Below are 17,492 nucleotides of genomic sequence, written 5' to 3' on the forward strand. Positions count from 1 at the left end.
GGCTTTCCCACACCAGAACATTTGGTACAATGCTGTGGGAACAATTTGTTGGAATCTACCACAATTCCATAATTCACCCAGAATTTCCACACCTAGAGGTTTGTATCATAGAAGCACTCACACAATTCCAGCACGCTGAAAGGAAGAAGGAAGGAAGGAAGGCTGGAGGGAGGCAGGCCTGTATGAATGCAGGTCCAAATGGGGGTCGAGAGCTTGGCTGATACAGGCAGTGGCACTTCTGGAGAGCAGGTACATTCCTGCAGCAGGAAGATGCTCTAACCAGGAAGGAGTGTGGCTGGGGACCTTCAGAAGCTTCCAGACTGCAGCTTTCCTGGAGGTTCACTACAGTGGCAAGGCTAACCTGGGGCCCTCAAGTAGGAGCAACCTGGCACCTTACCCATGCAATTCTGCGACCAGCCACAGGACTATAGTAGCTCTCCAGCGCCTTGTAACGGCCTTGGCAATTGTGCAATGTGGACACTGCAGGATAACCCTGGGTAGGTGCCTGCCCTCAGCACACCCATACTGCAAGCGCACCCCACTGGCAGTTCACCCACTAATATACCTAACACAGCCAGGCCCTGTGCCCTGATTGGAGGTGCTCAGTGGTACAATCTACCCAATTTGCTAGTTTTAGAGTTGGGCAAGCAAAGGGGAAAGACTACAGTTGGATCCAATTAAGGCTGAACATGATTTTCTGAACGTGAACCACCAGACTTTCTATTTCGCCGGACTGTACACCGCACTACTTGCAGATTAGACCTCAATAATGATGTTCACTCTAGGCCACTTTGACGGCTACAAAGAGCAATGAAGGATATGTAGAATATACAGAAGTAAAGATGAAACCCCCAATCCCTTGGAATCGACCTCCAGAGACTGCTTGCAGGAGCTATGTTCACATAGGGGTCTGATGTTCTTACCGCCTGCAGATAGGGAGCCTCTATCTCCAGGCAGCCTCTCTGCTGGGCTGTCCAGCCTCCAGCTGCACCTGCGCCCATCTGCCGGCTCCCCAGGCCACCCAACTGATAGGGAAAATGGAAAATGCCCAAAATAATGTGGCCTGAGAAAAGGGGAGTAAAAAGGAAAGCCATGCACTGACAGCTTTCAGAAAGCAAATGTTTTCCTGGCGCTAACTGCAGGCAGGAACGAGGGGTCTCATCACACCAGGCGACAGCCTCTGAGGGGCACTGACCGCCCTCGGAGCGAATCCTCTCCAGATGCGGAGCACAGACCCCTGATCTCAGAGCTCAAACTCCTAAGCACTCCAACGGACTCCTCCACTGATTGATAGAAGGAAGCCCAAATTCCTGGGTGCCCAAGAAAACTGACATGCCCCCTCGACCACCGCCCAGGATGACCCATACAAGCCCAAGCCCTTCCTTCGTTCAGAGGCTCATTTTCCACCAGGAAAGTGGGTCCGTTCCCGTAGGTGGAACCCTGTCCTGAACAATGGCCGAAACGGTCCGTGGCGTCTGCATCTTGCCTGGCCTCCTGGTTCTAACACCAGCTAGAGCACCCACCCAAGCACCGAGACCCCGCCGCGCGGGGCCTAAAGCCACGCCCACGCGCACCGGAAGAAAAGTCGTCCCCATGGCGACTGCGCGGCCGCGCTTCCGGGCTCCGGCTCGGAGACGGAAGTCCCGCCCCGTCGGTCTCCCGCGAGGCCTAGCGAAGCACGACGTAGCCGGAAGCTGCTGGCGGCCGGTGGGCGACCAGCGCTGCTGTGCGGCACCGCGGCCGGGCGCGACCCCACCGGACCCCGGCCCGATCCCGGTCCTGCCCGCCTCACCAGGTAAGCGCGCGGCTGTGCGCCCGGGGCCCGCCCCGCCGTGCTTCCCGCATCCGGACCCGTGCCCCCGGAGCGCCCTCTTCCCTAGCTCCGCCCTGCTGCCGGGCCCGGCGCAGACCCCGGGGCTCCGCGAGCCGTTTCGCGCGCCCTCCAGCATCGGCCTCAGGAAGGCCAGCCTCCCAGCCTCCGCCTGCTTTACCATTTTTCTCAGTCTCTGACGTGCACGCTGCGTGGGGGCTGGAGGCAAAGACGCAAGGACTGGCCCTGAAGCCTGGCTGGGTCTCCCTGGGTCTGGAGGAACTGCGTGGCTTAACCACAGGCCACCGATTCTGGGAAATAACTGCGTCTGCGGGCCCGGTACGCCTACAGGGCCTTTGACCGCGCCAAACGGGACCCTGACAGAACTGGGGCGGGGGTGTTTCTGGGACGTATCCCTGCCGAGGTCAGGGCAGCAGTACATGCGCTTTACCAAGAAGGGCTGTTACTCTTAACCTGTATTCTTAGGGTGCCTCTGACCTAGGCTGTACCATCTGTCTCCTCCATCTCTCAGGATGGCTCCACTGAGAAAGATTCCTGTCTCCTTGTCACCCATTCCACAGCCTTGAGACTAAGCAATGTCTTTACATGGGTGTCTCTTTTGGTCTCAGAGGATAAGGGTGCCTCAATTCAAGGCTTGAATGTCCTGGCAAGTGGCTTAGAGGACTCAGAAAGTGTCCTTATTTACCTGAGCATTTACTGAAGTTAGTCCACTTAGAGACAGAGGGACATTTTTATCATTTTAGTTTCATGTGTTAAGACTTGGACTGTTTTTCAACATAAACCATGAGCATGCTTTTGAAAGTAGGAGGTATTTGTTTCCATGTTATTAAAGTAAGCATTTCAGTTAGAGAAATAAGGCCTTCATACCCAAAACTGGTCATGTCTCTACCTTCTCTCTCTGATAGTCCTACGAATGCCCTTCTTCCTAAGTTAGAAATTTGAAGCAGCCTCACCAGTTCTGACTTTGGTTTGCCTCTGTTGAGCAAGTCAGGAGCCCCTGAGGGCCCACAGTGCAGTGGAAAGAGGCAGGTTGAGAGCACATCTGTGTGGGTCTGCACATCTGTTGCCCCTGTACACCAGCCCCACTTGGAGCCTGCATGTGGTCATTAGAAGATTGTGTCCAAAGGGCTTTACAGCTGAAACTCACCAGGGGGTCTCTCCAGATGTGGGTTTCCCTGTGTCTGCCTCAGTGCTGCTGATGAGACCGTGCTTAGCATGATGAATGCATTCAGGCACTCACTTCACAATCAGACACCACCCTGGCACGGAATTCTGAGTGGGAGGGAGCCTAGGGTGAACTTTTGGTTTCATTTCAATCAGTTATAGAAAACAGTATTTTCTAACTTCAAATTGCTTAAAAGTGGTCCTCATGAGTATTCAGAAGCAGGAGCTGATCCACTCAGAGAGTGGTGTTTTGAGGCAGAATCCCCTCCATGAAGGCCTTACTTCTGCAAACTTGAGATTAAAATGAAGTATGGAACAGGGGTCATACCAGTTGCTGCTTTTTTTAAGCTGTGTCTCACATTAAACGTTAATAGGAATACCAGTCCAAGCCGACACTTTCAGTGCAGCGGCAGAGTGGGAAGTAGATGGCACTGAAAATGTCAGCTGTGAGCCTGTGTGTGGCCTCTGTCATATACAGCGTGCCCTGTGTTTTCCACATGTGGTGTCCTGCAAATTAGAGGGAGCAGCACAGGTTCGTTTGAGAGGTGGATGAGAGCGATGGCACTCTCAGTTGAGGCTGGCAGGTAGGGAAGGCCTGAGGCCCAGGTCTTGCCTCCAGGCCTCCTATTTCTGGCGTGTGCAGGACCAGTGGGGTAATTTGCACCTCGTGCTGTGGTTGGCACCACTGCCTTCCTCCAGCTTTGGTATTCCTGGTCATGAGTTAAATGGGCCACCAATTGAAGTTGAACTTTGCTAAAGCTAGTAGATTTGTAAAGAAAGAAGTAGCTTTTCTCTTCAGACTGAACCTTACTACTGTCCCCATCAGTGTCCCTGTGAGTCATGTGATAGGTTTGATACTCCATGGGCCATTGTCTTTGTCCTGCTGAGGCCATACCATCTGTCACCTCCATCTCTCAGGATGGCTCCACAGAGGACCTACCCACACACCTTCCAGCAGGCTGGCCTTTTCACAGTATCAGTCAGGGACACCCCTTTGCCCATTGTCACAGACTGGGAATCTCTCCATGCTGAGTTGCGATGTGCTGAGCACCTGGGCTCCCTGTTGTATGGCTCTTTCAAGTAGGGAAATCAGGGTTAGCAACCAATCTGTGTGTTTTGTGAAGGCCACCATGGCTATGAGTTCATCATTAAAAGAGGACTTTTTTTTTTTTTTTTTGCGGTGCTGGGGATTGAACCCAGGGCCTTGGGCATCTGAGGCAAGCACTCTACCAACTGAGCTATATCCCCAGTCTCCGAGGACTATTTTTTAATAGACTGTGAAGTCTGAGTGTTACACAGTAGTTAAGCAGAGTGGACAGCACCAGTGATCTCAGTGTCCCTAACCACTGCGGTGGTGGCCTGGAGGCATCACAGAGTGTGAAAAGTATCCTTCAGTGGATGGCCCTGCATGGCCAGCAGAGGCAGTGTTACGCCCCCCTTCACAGCCGCTCAGCAAGAGTTCTTGTGGAGTTAGCCTGAACTGTAGTATTTGACCAGTTATTTCTTGTCTGTGAAGTAACAGCGACCCATGTGTAAGTCTGAGGTTTGTTTCCCTCCTCTGCAGCATCATGGCCAGCCCAAGAACCAGGAAAGTTCTTAAAGAAGTCAGGGCACAAGATGAGAACAACGTGAGTATTTGCTGTTGGCAGCACTTTGGGTGGCTAGTGGCCCTCCTGGGTCACTTGTGGCTGTGGTCGTGCCCTTCTTGAAACAGCTGGCTATCGGCGAAGCTGACCAGCATCATGAGGAGCTGCTGGCTGTTCCTGGTGCTCACCGTCAGTAGGGCTGTGGGGAGTGGGGCTCGGGGCTCCTGCCACATTGCCCAGGTTGTGCTCAGGACATTCTGCTTTGCCTCCATCTGAATCTTTATTGTGTGGGAGGATCTTCCCCTTACATCAGTTTTCAGCTGCCTTCAGCTTCGTTCTGACCCTGTGCCCTCTGGCCACCTGGAGCAGCGCTGTTGGGCTTGCAGTGACTAGCTGTCTCATGCAGGCCTTGCACATTTACCTGCCCTCCTTTGTGCCCCCTTGGGACTGCCTGTTGGGTCTTTGGGGGTCCCCAGCCTTGGCCTAAGCTGCCTGGTGAGTTGTACATGGCCCCCTTTCAGGTTTGTTTTGAGTGCGGCGCATTCAACCCTCAGTGGGTCAGCGTGACCTATGGCATCTGGATCTGCCTGGAGTGCTCGGGGAGACACCGTGGGCTTGGGGTGCACCTCAGGTCAGTTCCGCTCAGCCTCCACAGATCCTGCACCTAATTTAGTGTTCATGTTGGGGGGGGGGTGCCTGTCACCCAGAGTGCTGCCTGCCTAGGAAGCTTGGGAGCTTCTCCCCACCCTACCAGGTATGCCAGCTTGTCCAGTGCTGGCCGCCTGGCCTCTGTGTAGCTTCTTCTGGTTTCTGTCTTGCTTCAGGAGGCACCCTTGTCCAGTTCACAGCCTGACCTCGGGTGGGGAGGATCCCATATCCTTGGGTAGTTGGTGATCAGACCGGCATCTGGTTTTTAGCTTTGTGCGCTCTGTTACTATGGACAAGTGGAAGGACATCGAGCTGGAGAAGATGAAGGCTGGTGGGAATGCCAAGTTCCGGGAGTTCCTGGAGTCACAGGAGGATTACGACCCCTGCTGGTCCCTGCAGGACAAGTACAGCAGCAGAGCTGCTGCGCTCTTCAGGGATCAGGTACCGGCAGGCCCGGCTTGCATGTGCCCTGCTGCCTGGGCCGTGCCTCCGTTCGTGGCAGCTGGAGTGTGGCTCCTTTGACTCCGGAGTTGGGCTTCTCCCATCAGTAGAGACGTACCTGTTGAGGCCAAGCACAGTCCAGGTGTAGGTGAGGACTTGTGGCCCTCACCCCACCCAGAGCAGGCTCTGCTGTCCCAAGGGAAGCAGACGGTAATTAACAGGAGAAAGGGAACCATGAGCGTAATTCCTCAAGTGTGTGTTGGCCACAGTGCCTCCGAGAGAAGCCATAGAATTTGTCTTTTGAGGCTAAAAATGGGAGCCATGAGATCAGGGCTCTGCAGCACTGTAGCTCATCACATCATGAGGCCTGGCCTTGGTGCTCACACGTAGCATACCAGCCTGAGCCACAGCTGCTGAAACCTTGGAGGGTCTGTAGAGTGTCTGCAGTAGCACAGGCCTGTGAGGTTGGACATGCTTGAGTGGGCACATACATACTGTGACATCTCATGTCCCCTCATTAGGTGGCCACGCTGGCTGAAGGCAGAGAGTGGTCTCTGGAGTCATCACCTGCCCAGAATTGGACCCCGCCTCAGCCCAAGATGCTGTCATCCACTGCCCACCGGTAGGAACTCCTTTGGCCTGCCAGTCAAGCCTCAGCGCTGTTCTTAGCTCCACTGTGATCTTAGCCATTATGCAGGATCCCCACAGAACCTTGCTTACCTCTGTCATGGAAATGGCTCCAACTGCCAGCTCTTCCTAAAAGTCAGTGTGAAATGCATCTTTTTAAAATTGCCAAAGTAGCACAAGCTTCTAGAAGAAATTCATCTGGTAAAGATAAGCCTGCAGATAAAAGAGCATCTCCCCTGCTTCCAATAGGCTGCATTTTCTCCCATGGGGGTCTTGTGTGGCCACATGAGCAGTGGCCTCCTGGGGGTGTGGACAGTTCTGTCTGCTTGAGGAGGGGTCCTGATAGCACAGGCCATTACAGGATGGCACATCCCACTACAGGAGCATCCTGTGTGGAGGAGGAGGATGTGGGTGGCTGGGCCACAGAGGCTCCTCCCTGCAGAACCTAGGCAGAGGTCCTAGCACCCCGACAGCTGCAGTTTGTTGCCTGGCCCTGGACCCTCCCTGCCCTTGCCAGCCAGCACAGGCCACTTTTGGCCTGACTCCAGGTGTGAAGGCCCTTCTCACATGACTAGGTGGTTCCAGCTGGTGTTGCTGGAGCAACCCTGACACTGCAGGCCTCTGCATGCCACTTCATTCAGTGCTGGCCATACTGACTCTTGCAGGAGGTGCAATACCTGGGATTGAACTCAGGGGCACTCGGCCACTGAGCCACATCCCCAGCCCTATTTTGTATTTTATTTAGAGACAGGGTCTCACTGAGTTGCTTAATGCCTTGCTTTTGCTGAAGCTGGCTTTGAACTTGTGATCCTCCTACCTCAGCCTCCCAAGCCACTGGGATTATAGGCGTGTGCCACTACACCCAACCCTCACCGACTTTACTCTATTTCAGACCCTCTGGTCAGCCACAGAACGTGACAGCCTCTGCAGATAAGGCTTTTGAAGATTGGCTGAATGATGACCTCAGCTCCTGTCCAGGGTAAGACCTCTTAGGCTAGGGCATCTTAGTAGGTCACCTCTTGAGGACTGAGTCTAAAGGGTTAGGACTGCTTCCTTTGGGGTGGGCTAGGCCTGTGTAGGGTTGGAGCATCTGTGATGCAGGGTCTTATTGTGGCAAGCCCTGGTCAGCCCAGGTTTGAATCAGGGATCATGAGGATAGAGAAAACCTAATATTTAGAAGAAAAAGATCTCTTTTTTTCCTTTGAATCTGCCTGATATATGAATGAATTTTTAATCCCTGAGCTATGAGATTGTTGTTTTGATTCTTCTTCCTATAACCCTGGTATTGGGTTTGGGGTCTTGCTGGGGACCCTCAGCTGATGTGGCAGGAGGGCTTTTGAAGGGTGTGGCTGGTGTGCCTGTTGCTTCGAGGCACAGCCTGTCCTGTATAGGAGTGGCACACCCTACAGGGGCCTGAGGTCTCCGCTATCCAGGAGCAGCAAGAGCCATGCCAGCAGCTGCTGCCTGTCTGTGCTTCACCCTCAGGGCTCAGGAGAATCGCTACGTGGGGTTCGGGAACACAGTGCCGCCTCAGAAGAAGGAAGATGATTTCCTCAACAATGCCATGTCATCCTTGTACTCGGTGAGGGTCCCAGCCCTGCAGAGCACCTGCCACAGGCAGGGTGACCCTGGCATGGCAGTGTGGGCGGGCCTGGGATGACCTGCTCTTTGTTTCATCTGATTGGAGACCCTTCTCCTTCACCTTCAGCAAAGTATTCTTTTATAAAAATATGACTTAAATTATGCAGATCCCAAATACAACAAAACATCTATTTCAAAGTACATTTCTTTGAAGAACCTCCATGGCTGTCCTCGCTCCAGGGAATACCCTGAGCCCTGTGCTGGCCACCTGTGCTGTGTGGGTTGGCCAGGAGGTGAGGTTCCTGGGCTGACAGTCTCGAGGCTTCGTAGGTGTTGGCAACCTGGGTGACAGTGCTCAGCCTCCTAGTGTGTGGTCCTGCTTTCATGGCCCAGGAGTTCCAGGCCAGATATTCAGTGCACAACATCCTGGGCTTGCTGCTAGTTTTGGAAGTATACTTTGTCACCATTCATTTTCCAAGGAAACTAGTTTTAAAAAAAAATTTTTTTTTCATTACACACTGGTCTGCGATTTTAATACTAATGCCTCTGGGGTCTAGCCTGTGGCAGGTGGTGCATCCATTCCTGGACACTGCCTGGGAAAAGATGACAGACCACATCGTTACAGTACATTAAGTAAATAAGCAAGGTGCCGGGAGGGCGGTGCCCTGTGTGAGAAGGGTTAAAACCAAGAATCTGTTGTCTGGTGTGTGCCGGGGTCACCACTGACGGGCACAGGTGGCAGGCTGTGCTCTGTACTGTCTGCTTTTGAATCATGCATATTTATTTAAAAAACAAGTGGATTTCTCACTCAGAAGTTCTTGCAAGCTGTATCTTCCCCTCCAAGGAACACCACTGCAGGGTCTCCAGAGCCCAGCTTCAGACCTCTGAGTCAGACCTGGCAGGTGGCCTGTCTGGGCACTGGCACTGAGGTCCTTCTCCCCTGTAGTGGCTACTAGTGCTTTCTGGGGAGGAATAGTAGATTTTAGCCTGAAGCCCGTTGTGGGTGTTTACAAAGACATACCCCTCTAGTATGTCACTTTGTCATCTGGTTTCCCCTCTGCTGATGTCTCCCTGGGAAGACAGCCGAATGCAGCTGTCTCAGGTGTGGAGGTCTTTGCCTGCTTTCCACCTGGAGCAGGGTAAGCTGGTGTTTTTTTTTGTTGTTGTTTTTTTTTCTTAATTCTGGGGGTTGAATCAGGGTCCTCATGCTCAGCCACTGAGCTACGTCCCCAGCCTGTAGCTGTGATTCGATGACATGTTTTTTTGTAAAGAGCTTTGATTTAGCTTGGAAGGCTTAGGAGAAAATAGCCTTGACTTACATGGAGGCCTGTGACCTCTGCCCACCCCTGTCTGCTCCTCTACAGGAGGCAGAGGGAGCAAGCAGAGTAACCGGCATGAACTGAGCACATGGGGCTTGGCGGCCCTGCCCTGTGGCAGGCTAGTTCCTGAGTCCTTTCATGGTGACCACTTGTGATGTGTGCTGGGTGCTGAGCACTGCAGCTGGGGCAGTGGTGCCATGGAAGCAGGCACCTCATTTTCTCCCCAGAGTAGGGATTGCAGAGGTGTCTGAGGTGCCCTCCATGAGTTCTTCTCTGCAAAAACCCTTGCTGGATGGTCGGGGTGCTGTGCACAGGCTCTGAACCTGACGTGTTTTTTTGTTGTTTGTTTTTCTCAGGGCTGGAGCAGTTTTACCACGGGAGCCAGCAGGTTTGCTTCTGCGGCTAAAGAGGGTGTAAGTCACCTCAGGATGCATGCTGGCCACCACTGGCCTGGAGGCCTGGGAGACAGGCTCCTGGGACCTCTAACCGTGCACTGGGCCTCAGCTGAGAGCCTGGGCCCTGGCAACTGCAGATTGCCTGGGAGTCCTTACTGTAGTGGCAGGTATCTCCTTGGCAGGGACCAGCTGCCTGCAGAAGTGAACTTGCCCTTGTGGTCCCTAGGCTCCACTCTGTCCCAGCGAGTAGGTCATGGGTGCCTGTACCCCAGATTCTGCCTCCCAGTCTTCAGAGTCATACTGGATAGGTTAGGGTCTCCCTCTCGCCTCTGCTTGAAATCAGGGGAAAAGCTGGGGACTTGGGCAAGACAACAGTGCTGTGTGGGAAGCATGCCGGGCCCCACAATGACCTGGTCAGTGCTGAGGAAGGAGCAGCCTGAACTGGACAGGTACAGGGGCTCTGGGCATGGGGCTGCCCAGATAGCCATGGCTCCGAGAGGAACAGGGACAAAGGTGGCTTTGCCCACTGATCCAGAGCAGACAGGCCAGCAGCATTCACAACTGGAGCCTCTGGATTGGCTCACTGTTGCTTTGCCACGTGGCAGTTGCTGGCACCTGCTGTGGTCTCCACTTCTTATTTCTAAAGAGGGGACGAAGCCAGGGCAGGTCCAGGTGACTTCCAGCCTAGGTATCTGTGGCCAGGCTTTTTTTTGCTTTCTTAAAGTGTCAGCAGTTGGGGTGCTGGCCTATACATGTTGGGTCCCAAGCTGCCCCTTCATCAGGGCAGATGGGGCTAAGGTAGTGGGAAGGCCCATAGAAGACAGTTTGGTTGGCTGCTGACCTGGCTTCTGTTTTGGGAGATGGAGCCACCTTGTGGCTCGCCCAGCCTGGCGTGGCCCAGGAACATGAGGGGCTGGCCTCTCTGCAACTCTTTTGGGTACCTTGGAGCTGCTGCTGGGTCAGTGCTGGCAGTCTAGGTAGCCATCAGGAGCTGAGGCATGATGGTTAGGGTTCAGACTGTTGACTCAGAAGACCTGTCTTTGTTTTTCCTTTCAGGCTACAAAATTTGGATCCCAAGCAAGTCAAAAGGTAAAGAGTTTTGAGGTTTAAAACACTCTGATGGGAGACTGTGCCATCACGTGTATGGTCTGGAAGCTTTCTGGCCTTGTGCCTGGGTCCCAGGGATCGTGGCTCAGAGGGCCTCACGTCATCAGTGGGGTCACCTCAGTGTCTGCACAGTTCAGCTGGGGACCAGAGGCTGCCTCTGCCAGGGACTGCCCAGTGTGTGGCTGTCCCTCAGGTTGCTGGCCCAGGGATTAGCAATGCAGCCCATGGGGGGGCTTACCCCTCATTTCTTTTATCTTCATCGCCTGGCGTGACCCCAGCAAGCCACAAGGTGTTCAGGGCTGTCCTCCACTGTGCTTTGGCAGGATTTTAGGGTCTGCCCTTTGGCTATCACCAGGAGTCCAGTTCCCAGGAGGCCCCTCTGGCCTGCAGCACTCGCTGCCTGAGGGCACTTCCTCCTCAGAGGGGTTCTTGCTGCACATTGTTAGCTGTGCCCACCAGGATCGTGTCCTCACTTTGTCCCAGAGCCTGTGTCAGGCTTCTGAGTCTCACTCCTGAATTCTGGAATGTGGTGAGTTTGGAGCAGAAAAGTGTCCATCCAGACCCTGGCACAGGCTGGTTCGAGGCCTGGGGACACCTTCCCAGGGCCACCATCAGAACAGTTCAGCTGAGGGTGTGCCCTCTGCTGCCTGGTGTGCTAAACACTGCTCCTCCCATCCGCTCTCTTCCTGCTCTCCTGTCTCCGTGCCGTCTGGGTCAAGTTTTGGGGCTACAAGCAGCAGCCTGAGCCGGTAAAGCCCCACATCTGCTGGTGCATGCCACCCACATCTGCTGGGAACCTGCTTCACTCTGCCCGCATTTGTCCCCTGCACTGTCCCCCTGTATGCTGCGCTTCTACCTCCCTGGGCTGGAGTCAGTCCACAGCTTCCCCCACAGGGCCAGATCCTGTGCGCTGGATGGACCTGGGGGAGTTCCAGGAAATGAGGCTTGTTGTGGTTTTCATTAGGTTCAGTTAGCTCCACCCAAACCATCCCAGAAATCTCACTCTGCTAGGGAGGACCCTTCTGTGTGTGTAGTCATTCCCCCTAATTTCTTTTGTCTCTGCTTTTTTCTGGCCTTGCCAGAAGGGGGAATTCATGCCACACCCCAGGCAGCTCTGTCTCCTAGAGGCCTGTCTTTCCTCAGTGGCTCTCCTCTGCTTCTGCCTGAACCTCCCTTCCTAGTGTGCCTCCAAGTCTGTTCCTGGGAGAGAAGGCAGGGCCCCGCAGGCAGCCTGCCACTGCCAGCCCAGTGTCCTCATGACAAGAGCATGGGTTCGAGGAGGTTGCTCCCATGGGCAAGCAGGCTGGGGCCCAGGGAACTCCCTTCCTCAGCAGTGTCTCCTGTCTGCTGTGACCCTGCCCCATGGGTACCCTCATTTGGCTGCCTTCCTTTCTGTTAGCAGAACTTGTGTTGGGCTGTATGTTAGCCACGTGCCATGGCAAGTGCTGCCGGGCTCACGTTATGTCCTTTTCCACAGGCTTCGGAGCTAGGCCACAGCCTGAACGAGAATGTCCTCAAGCCTGCGCAGGAGAAGGTAGAGCAGCACCAAAGGCCAAGTGCTTATTGTCCTACCAGACCCTCTGTTGCTAGGGGATGTGGGCATGTGCTGGGGGCTGCAGACCACCTGTTCCTGAACCCGTGAGGCCCTGCTTCCACCTGTTCCTCTGGTCCAGCAGCCTCCTCCATCCCTCCCTGGGACCCCCCTCAGCTCAGTCAGTCCTGAGCCCACCTCCTGTCTGCCTCACACCCCAGTAGCCCAGCCACAGGCATGGAAGAGCCTGTCCTCAGGCTTGAGTGTAAGGGTGTGGCCAGCAGCCCACAGAGCAGCTGGGGCAGGAGACACCCCTCTGAGGAGTCCTTATACTGATATGGTCCCAGGAAGCCAAGGTGTTGGGGTTGTCTCCTTTGTGGGACTGTATATGATAGTCATCCACGTGACAGATCCAGGGGGTCTCACACTGGCAACCCACACCCCCCCCTAAGTTTCTGTCCCCCCCTTATGATGCTTTTTGATCTGTGCAGGTGAAAGAGGGAAGGATTTTTGATGATGTGTCCAGTGGGGTCTCTCAGTTGGCATCCAAGGTAGGGCAGTCCCACCTGGTGTGTGGGCATGGTGAAGCCAGTCTCCATATTCCAGGCCCTAGCATGGGCCCCACAGTGGGGGACGAGGCCTGGTGCATTGTGCCTCATGAATCCATGAAGCACTGGCCATTATCTTTTGGTGCCCAAGGGCTTGCGGAATATGGAAACAGCTTGACTGATGGGGATTTGGCAGCCACTGACCTATTGCTTTTTCCCTTCCTGTTGCTGCCTCTGGCCTTTCCCTTGGTAAGTGCCAATGCCTGCCTCGAGCTATTGCCAGCCCCATAACTTCTATAGAGGCTGTGTGGGGTGTATGTGCAGTCTTGGTGCCCAGCCTGGGGGCCCTGGGCTGGGGAAGCCACTGGGGACCTTCCATCCACCATGATTAAGGCTGAGCTAGCCAGCAGCTTTCACTCACGTCTCCTTTCTCCTCCCAAGTGTGGACTGTGAGCTTGTGAAGGCCATGGCTTTTCACTGTCCACACAAGGTCCCATCTCCAACAGCAAATAGCTTGCTTAGGATGAACTGTGAGGAAGGTAGGGGATGGTGACATGTAGTGCATGCCTGTATTCCTGGTGATTCAGGAGGCTGAGGCAGGAGGATGGCAAGTTCAAGGCCAGCTGGCAATTAGAAAGACCCTGTCTAGAAAATAAATAAAAAGAGCTAGGGATGCAGTGAAGTGGAAACACACCTCTGGGTTCAGTCCCCAGTTCTGCAGAAAGGCAGCCAGCCAGCGGCAGGTTCCGCTTGGGGCCTGGGCACTGTGTGCTGCTGTGTGCATAGTGTGGGTGCGTGGCACCCTTATTTCTGAACTGTCAGGTCTTCCCAGTAGTGCATGTTTATATTTTTTTTATTTTATTTATTTTAGTTCTTGGCGGACACAACATCTTTGTTTTAATGTGGTGCTGAGGATCGAACCCAGGCCGCACGCACGCCAGGCGAGCGTGCTACCACTTGAGCCACGTCCCCAGCCCCCAGTAGTGCACGTTTGCATTTGTGTTGGAGGACCCTGGAGCCACTGTGCTATGCAGAGAAGAGCCCTGGCTAGCCTTCCTCTCTGTCTTCCAGGTCCAGGGAGTTGGCAGTAAGGGGTGGCGAGACGTCACCACCTTCTTTTCTGGGAAGGCAGAAGACCCCTCTGACAGGTAGGTATGCCATGACCACCCCACCCAGGATCCTGTGTCTCACGGCACTGCCCTGGCCCCACTTCTCATGGGCTTTCTGAGAGGCAATTAGCGTTCTGAGCCTAGGGACCTGCCTCTGCTAGGCGCTGTGTCCACAGGGCTCTGCTCTCGGTGCATCCTGATTCCCAGTGCCCCTGCTCATGGGCAGAAGCCACTTCTCTCCCTTCCCTGATTCACTGTTTGGTAAATAGCCTCCAGTTCTAGTGACTGACAAAGTGTGGGCTCTGGCAGCAAGAGCCTGAGTCCTCTGGTGGGTTCTGTGCCCATCCCCACAGTGGCCCTCCCCCAGCCCACTTCCCTCTGCTCTACAGTGAGAGCAACACTCCCCCCCTGGTGGGTGCTGCTGCAGCAAGCATGGCTAGGAAGTGCTTGGTGGGGCCGGCAGCCCCGTCTAGGCATAGCACTGGGCTGGGCCCACAGAACAGTCACCCCAGCTGGGCAGCCTGGGGCCACCAACGGCTCGAGTGTGGTGTTGCCATCTCTGTTGAGTTCCTCCTTCTCTCTGTAAAGACCCCTGGAGGGCCACAGCTACCAAAACAGCCGTGGGGACACCTTCGCAAGTGGCACCATAGACCAGAGCTTCTGGGAGTCCTTTGGGAGCACCGAGCCCCCCAAGGCCAAGTCCCCGAGCAGCGACAGCTGGACCTGCGCAGATGCCTCCACAGGGCGGAGGAGCTCGGACAGCTGGGATGTGTGGGGCTCGGGCTCTGCTTCGAACAAGAACAGCAACAGCGATGGATGGGAGAGCTGGGAGGGTGCTGGTGGTGAGGGCAGAGCCAAGGCCACCAAGAGGGCAGTGCCGTCTGTGGTAGCAGACGATGGCTGGGACAACCAGAACTGGTAGGACCCTCAGCCTAGTTCCCAGCCCCACCAGGGCGACTGCTGTGTTTGCACTTTGCCCTCATCCTAGTTCCTCCTTCCTCTTGACCCAACAAACAGCAGCCACAGCACAAAGGTAGTGTCTCAGGCCAGAATTGTTGGTGCTGCAGGGGGGTGTACATGTGGGATCGTGTGGGATCGCACTCTTCAAGGCCACATGCCTGCTGTGCACGTGCCCACTGTGCACACGCCCCATGGGACTCCAGGACCGGGCAGCTTCTCAGGCTCATCAGACCTGGGGACCAGGTGTCTTTGAGAGCCAGGCTCACTGCTGCTGCTGGGGGCAGGCCCCAGGACCACAGCCTTACCCAGCACCATCAGGCTGTCCAGTCTGTGTGGAAGTGCTCTTTACCTTTAAAGAATTGAGCTGGTTCTTTTTTTTTTTTCCTTGAAGAAAATGCCTGGAGTTTCGAGATGGACACACTGAAGGCAGTACTGGAGCTTATACTACTGCCCAGCCCCTGGCTGGTCCACATCTCCTGTGGCCTTTGCTCTGAAGGTCATTGTTGGGATCTTTGGCCATCCCGTCAGCCCTTTCCAGCCCCTGATTTGCCAGAAAAGCCCTCCACAGACGGCTGCTTGAGGCTCAGTGGGCTCTGGCCTCATCCCTTGAACTTTCCCATCCTGGAATACTCTGGACACCTCAGAAATGAGCAGAGTAGGCTGGGGTAGCAGGCTCTGCAGGTTGGCCCCTGCCTATCCTGCTGTGAGGATCCTGCTGGGGGCTGGCAAGAGGGCAGGTGGGACTCCAGGGCCTCCCTGGAGACCCTCCTCCCAGGAACAACACTGGCCAGTGTTTTGTTTGCTGTGTCCACCATGGTCAGCTTTTCCCTGTCCCAGGCATCTGGAGGGTCACTACACTGGTGGCTGCACCCATGGCTCTCCCTCCTGTGTGCCCTGCCTTGCACAGTGGTACTGGGGTCTCACTGAACGCAGTGGAGCCCACCCAAGCCTTGAGCCTGTTGGACTGTGAAGCAAGTGCAGCGCAAGCTTGGGGACTGGAGGCACTAGTGCCCTGCAGACAAGACCCACCGTGGGTTACTGCTGCGTGCCTGGCGGGAGGGCCACTGGGCCTCTCCTCACACCCCCCCACCCCTACTGACCCTCAGTTTTACCAGCAGTGCATGCACCTGGTGCTTCTTGTGTGGTTTGTGTGCGCTCTGCTGTGTCCTGCCACAGCTGTGCTTGTCACAGTGCTGGCAAGGCCACCAGGTCCTGGGTGTGTCCGCCTTGAGGGTTTGTAGCTATCTGGGTCTAAGATGGGCCTTCAATTTGGAGAGCCCTGCTGGGTAGATACAGTCTCAGGACTTCCTGAGCTGGGTGGGTGTGTGTGTGTGTGTCCACCACTCATCACTGGGGGAGCAGCCGCCTCAGCTGCCTGAGCTCTGGGCACAGCTTGCATCCCTGTCCCAAGGCCTATCCTCAGGTGGGAAGGGTGCAGTTCCCTGGTTCAGGGTCTGCAGTGTATACCAGCACTCCTTAGGAAATGGACCATCTGCCCTGGGGTTGTTGGGAGTGGAAGATGGTACCCGCTGGCTGGTCCCCATTTAAGCTTGCTTCTAGGAAGCACTGAGGCCACTACCAAGACCCCTCACAGGAGAGGACAGACGGTTTTGCTGAGTCTGATCCCTCACCAAAGGGAGTTCCATAAAGCACATGGGAAGAGGGCCCTGGTGAGCCCTAAAGGGTCGCTTCTTACATGGCTATGGGTGGATGGGAACTTGATGGAGTGTAGTCCTAGAAGGGGCAGTGAGGTTGCCACAGACCTCCCAGGCAGCAGTTGTCCATGTCGTGGGCCTGTGCTGTTTATCCCAGATGCCTACTCTCAAGGCCATTTCTTGAGTTCCTAATAGATTGGCATTCTGAGCAGCCACTGGGCAGCCCCTCATTACACCCATTCAACTGTGTTGTCACTCCCAGCCCCAACTAACCCATGCAGGCAGGGCCCAGGTGCTGCCCAGCAGGAAGAAAAACCAAGCTGAAGATGGCCTGGTAGGATTGGCGTGGTGAATGAACAGGGGCAGCTAGAAGGAGGACTGGTCCTGCCCTGTTCCAACCAGCTGGCAGGAGGATTGAGGGTCCATGGGAGCTTTTCCTGCAGGCCCTTGGGGTTACCCTACCCCCATTGGTGGGATAGAGGAAGAGGGATCTCTGGCATGTGACCCCAGAGCTCGCCTGACAAGTAAGGTCTGAGGGGCACTGTGGGAGCTTTGAGGGATCTCTGGGCAGGTCTGGGGATGAAAAGGCACAGGACTCCCCACATGAAGTCACTGCTGTGAGCCAGAAATGCCTGAGGTTGTTGGGCCATCTCTGCAGTCCCTCGTGAGGGCCTGGGGCTGTTGGGCTGACATGGAGACATGGGTGGTATCAGTGAGGCATCAGGGAAGCAGGTTGTCCTTCCCTAATGGGCCAGTCACTGGCCAGGCAGCTGGGGGCTGGGTGTGACTCCCAAGCCTCTCCTGGGGGAGGGCAGCTATGGTTGAGCAGCCTACCCCAGCCCCCAAGGTTTAGGGGACCCCACAATGGCTGTGACTACAGACATTAACCTCCCCCTGACTCCGCAGAGTATCTTCAGGGACGTGGCCCAGGACAGATAGACTGAGTTCTTGTTGGGTCTGGTAGGGGATGGGGGTCCACTTATGCACTGG

At 55.2% G+C, this 17,492-nt stretch overlaps 1 protein-coding gene across 2 annotated transcripts; it reads left to right on the forward strand.

Annotated features, from left to right (window-relative positions):
- Positions 1–1,682: 1,682 nt before the first annotated feature.
- On the forward strand, positions 1,683–15,967 carry Arfgap1 (ARF GTPase activating protein 1). Of its 2 annotated transcripts, XM_076849245.2 has the most exons (14): positions 1,683–1,795; positions 4,560–4,623; positions 5,103–5,212; positions 5,499–5,670; positions 6,192–6,292; positions 7,190–7,276; positions 7,783–7,879; positions 9,554–9,610; positions 10,649–10,681; positions 11,419–11,448; positions 12,177–12,233; positions 12,722–12,781; positions 13,850–13,926; positions 14,476–15,967. In XM_076849245.2, exons 2-14 carry the CDS (start codon positions 4,564–4,566, stop codon positions 14,807–14,809), a joined length of 1,275 nt encoding a protein of 424 aa, XP_076705360.2. In that variant the 5' UTR covers positions 1,683–1,795; positions 4,560–4,563; the 3' UTR covers positions 14,810–15,967. The 2 variants fall into 2 exon arrangements, with proteins under 2 accessions (XP_076705360.2, XP_076705363.2); XM_076849248.2 differs by lacking the exon at positions 11,419–11,448.
- Positions 15,968–17,492: the final 1,525 nt, after the last annotated feature.

The sequence above is a fragment of the Callospermophilus lateralis genome, chromosome 3, assembly GCF_048772815.1.
Source record: "Callospermophilus lateralis isolate mCalLat2 chromosome 3, mCalLat2.hap1, whole genome shotgun sequence".
Lineage (NCBI taxonomy): Eukaryota > Metazoa > Chordata > Mammalia > Rodentia > Sciuridae > Callospermophilus > Callospermophilus lateralis.

Bases quoted from the DNA above. Each gene is read 5' to 3' on its own strand.
- Arfgap1 (XM_076849245.2), top strand. From the start codon at position 4,564: ATGGCCAGCCCAAGAACCAGGAAAGTTCTTAAAGAAGTCAGGGCACAA. The intron at 11,449-12,176 runs GTAAAGCCCCAC...CCTTTTCCACAG, and splicing joins ACAAGCAGCAGCCTGAGCCG to GCTTCGGAGCTAGGCCACAG. The intron at 12,234-12,721 runs GTAGAGCAGCAC...TGATCTGTGCAG, and splicing joins TCAAGCCTGCGCAGGAGAAG to GTGAAAGAGGGAAGGATTTT.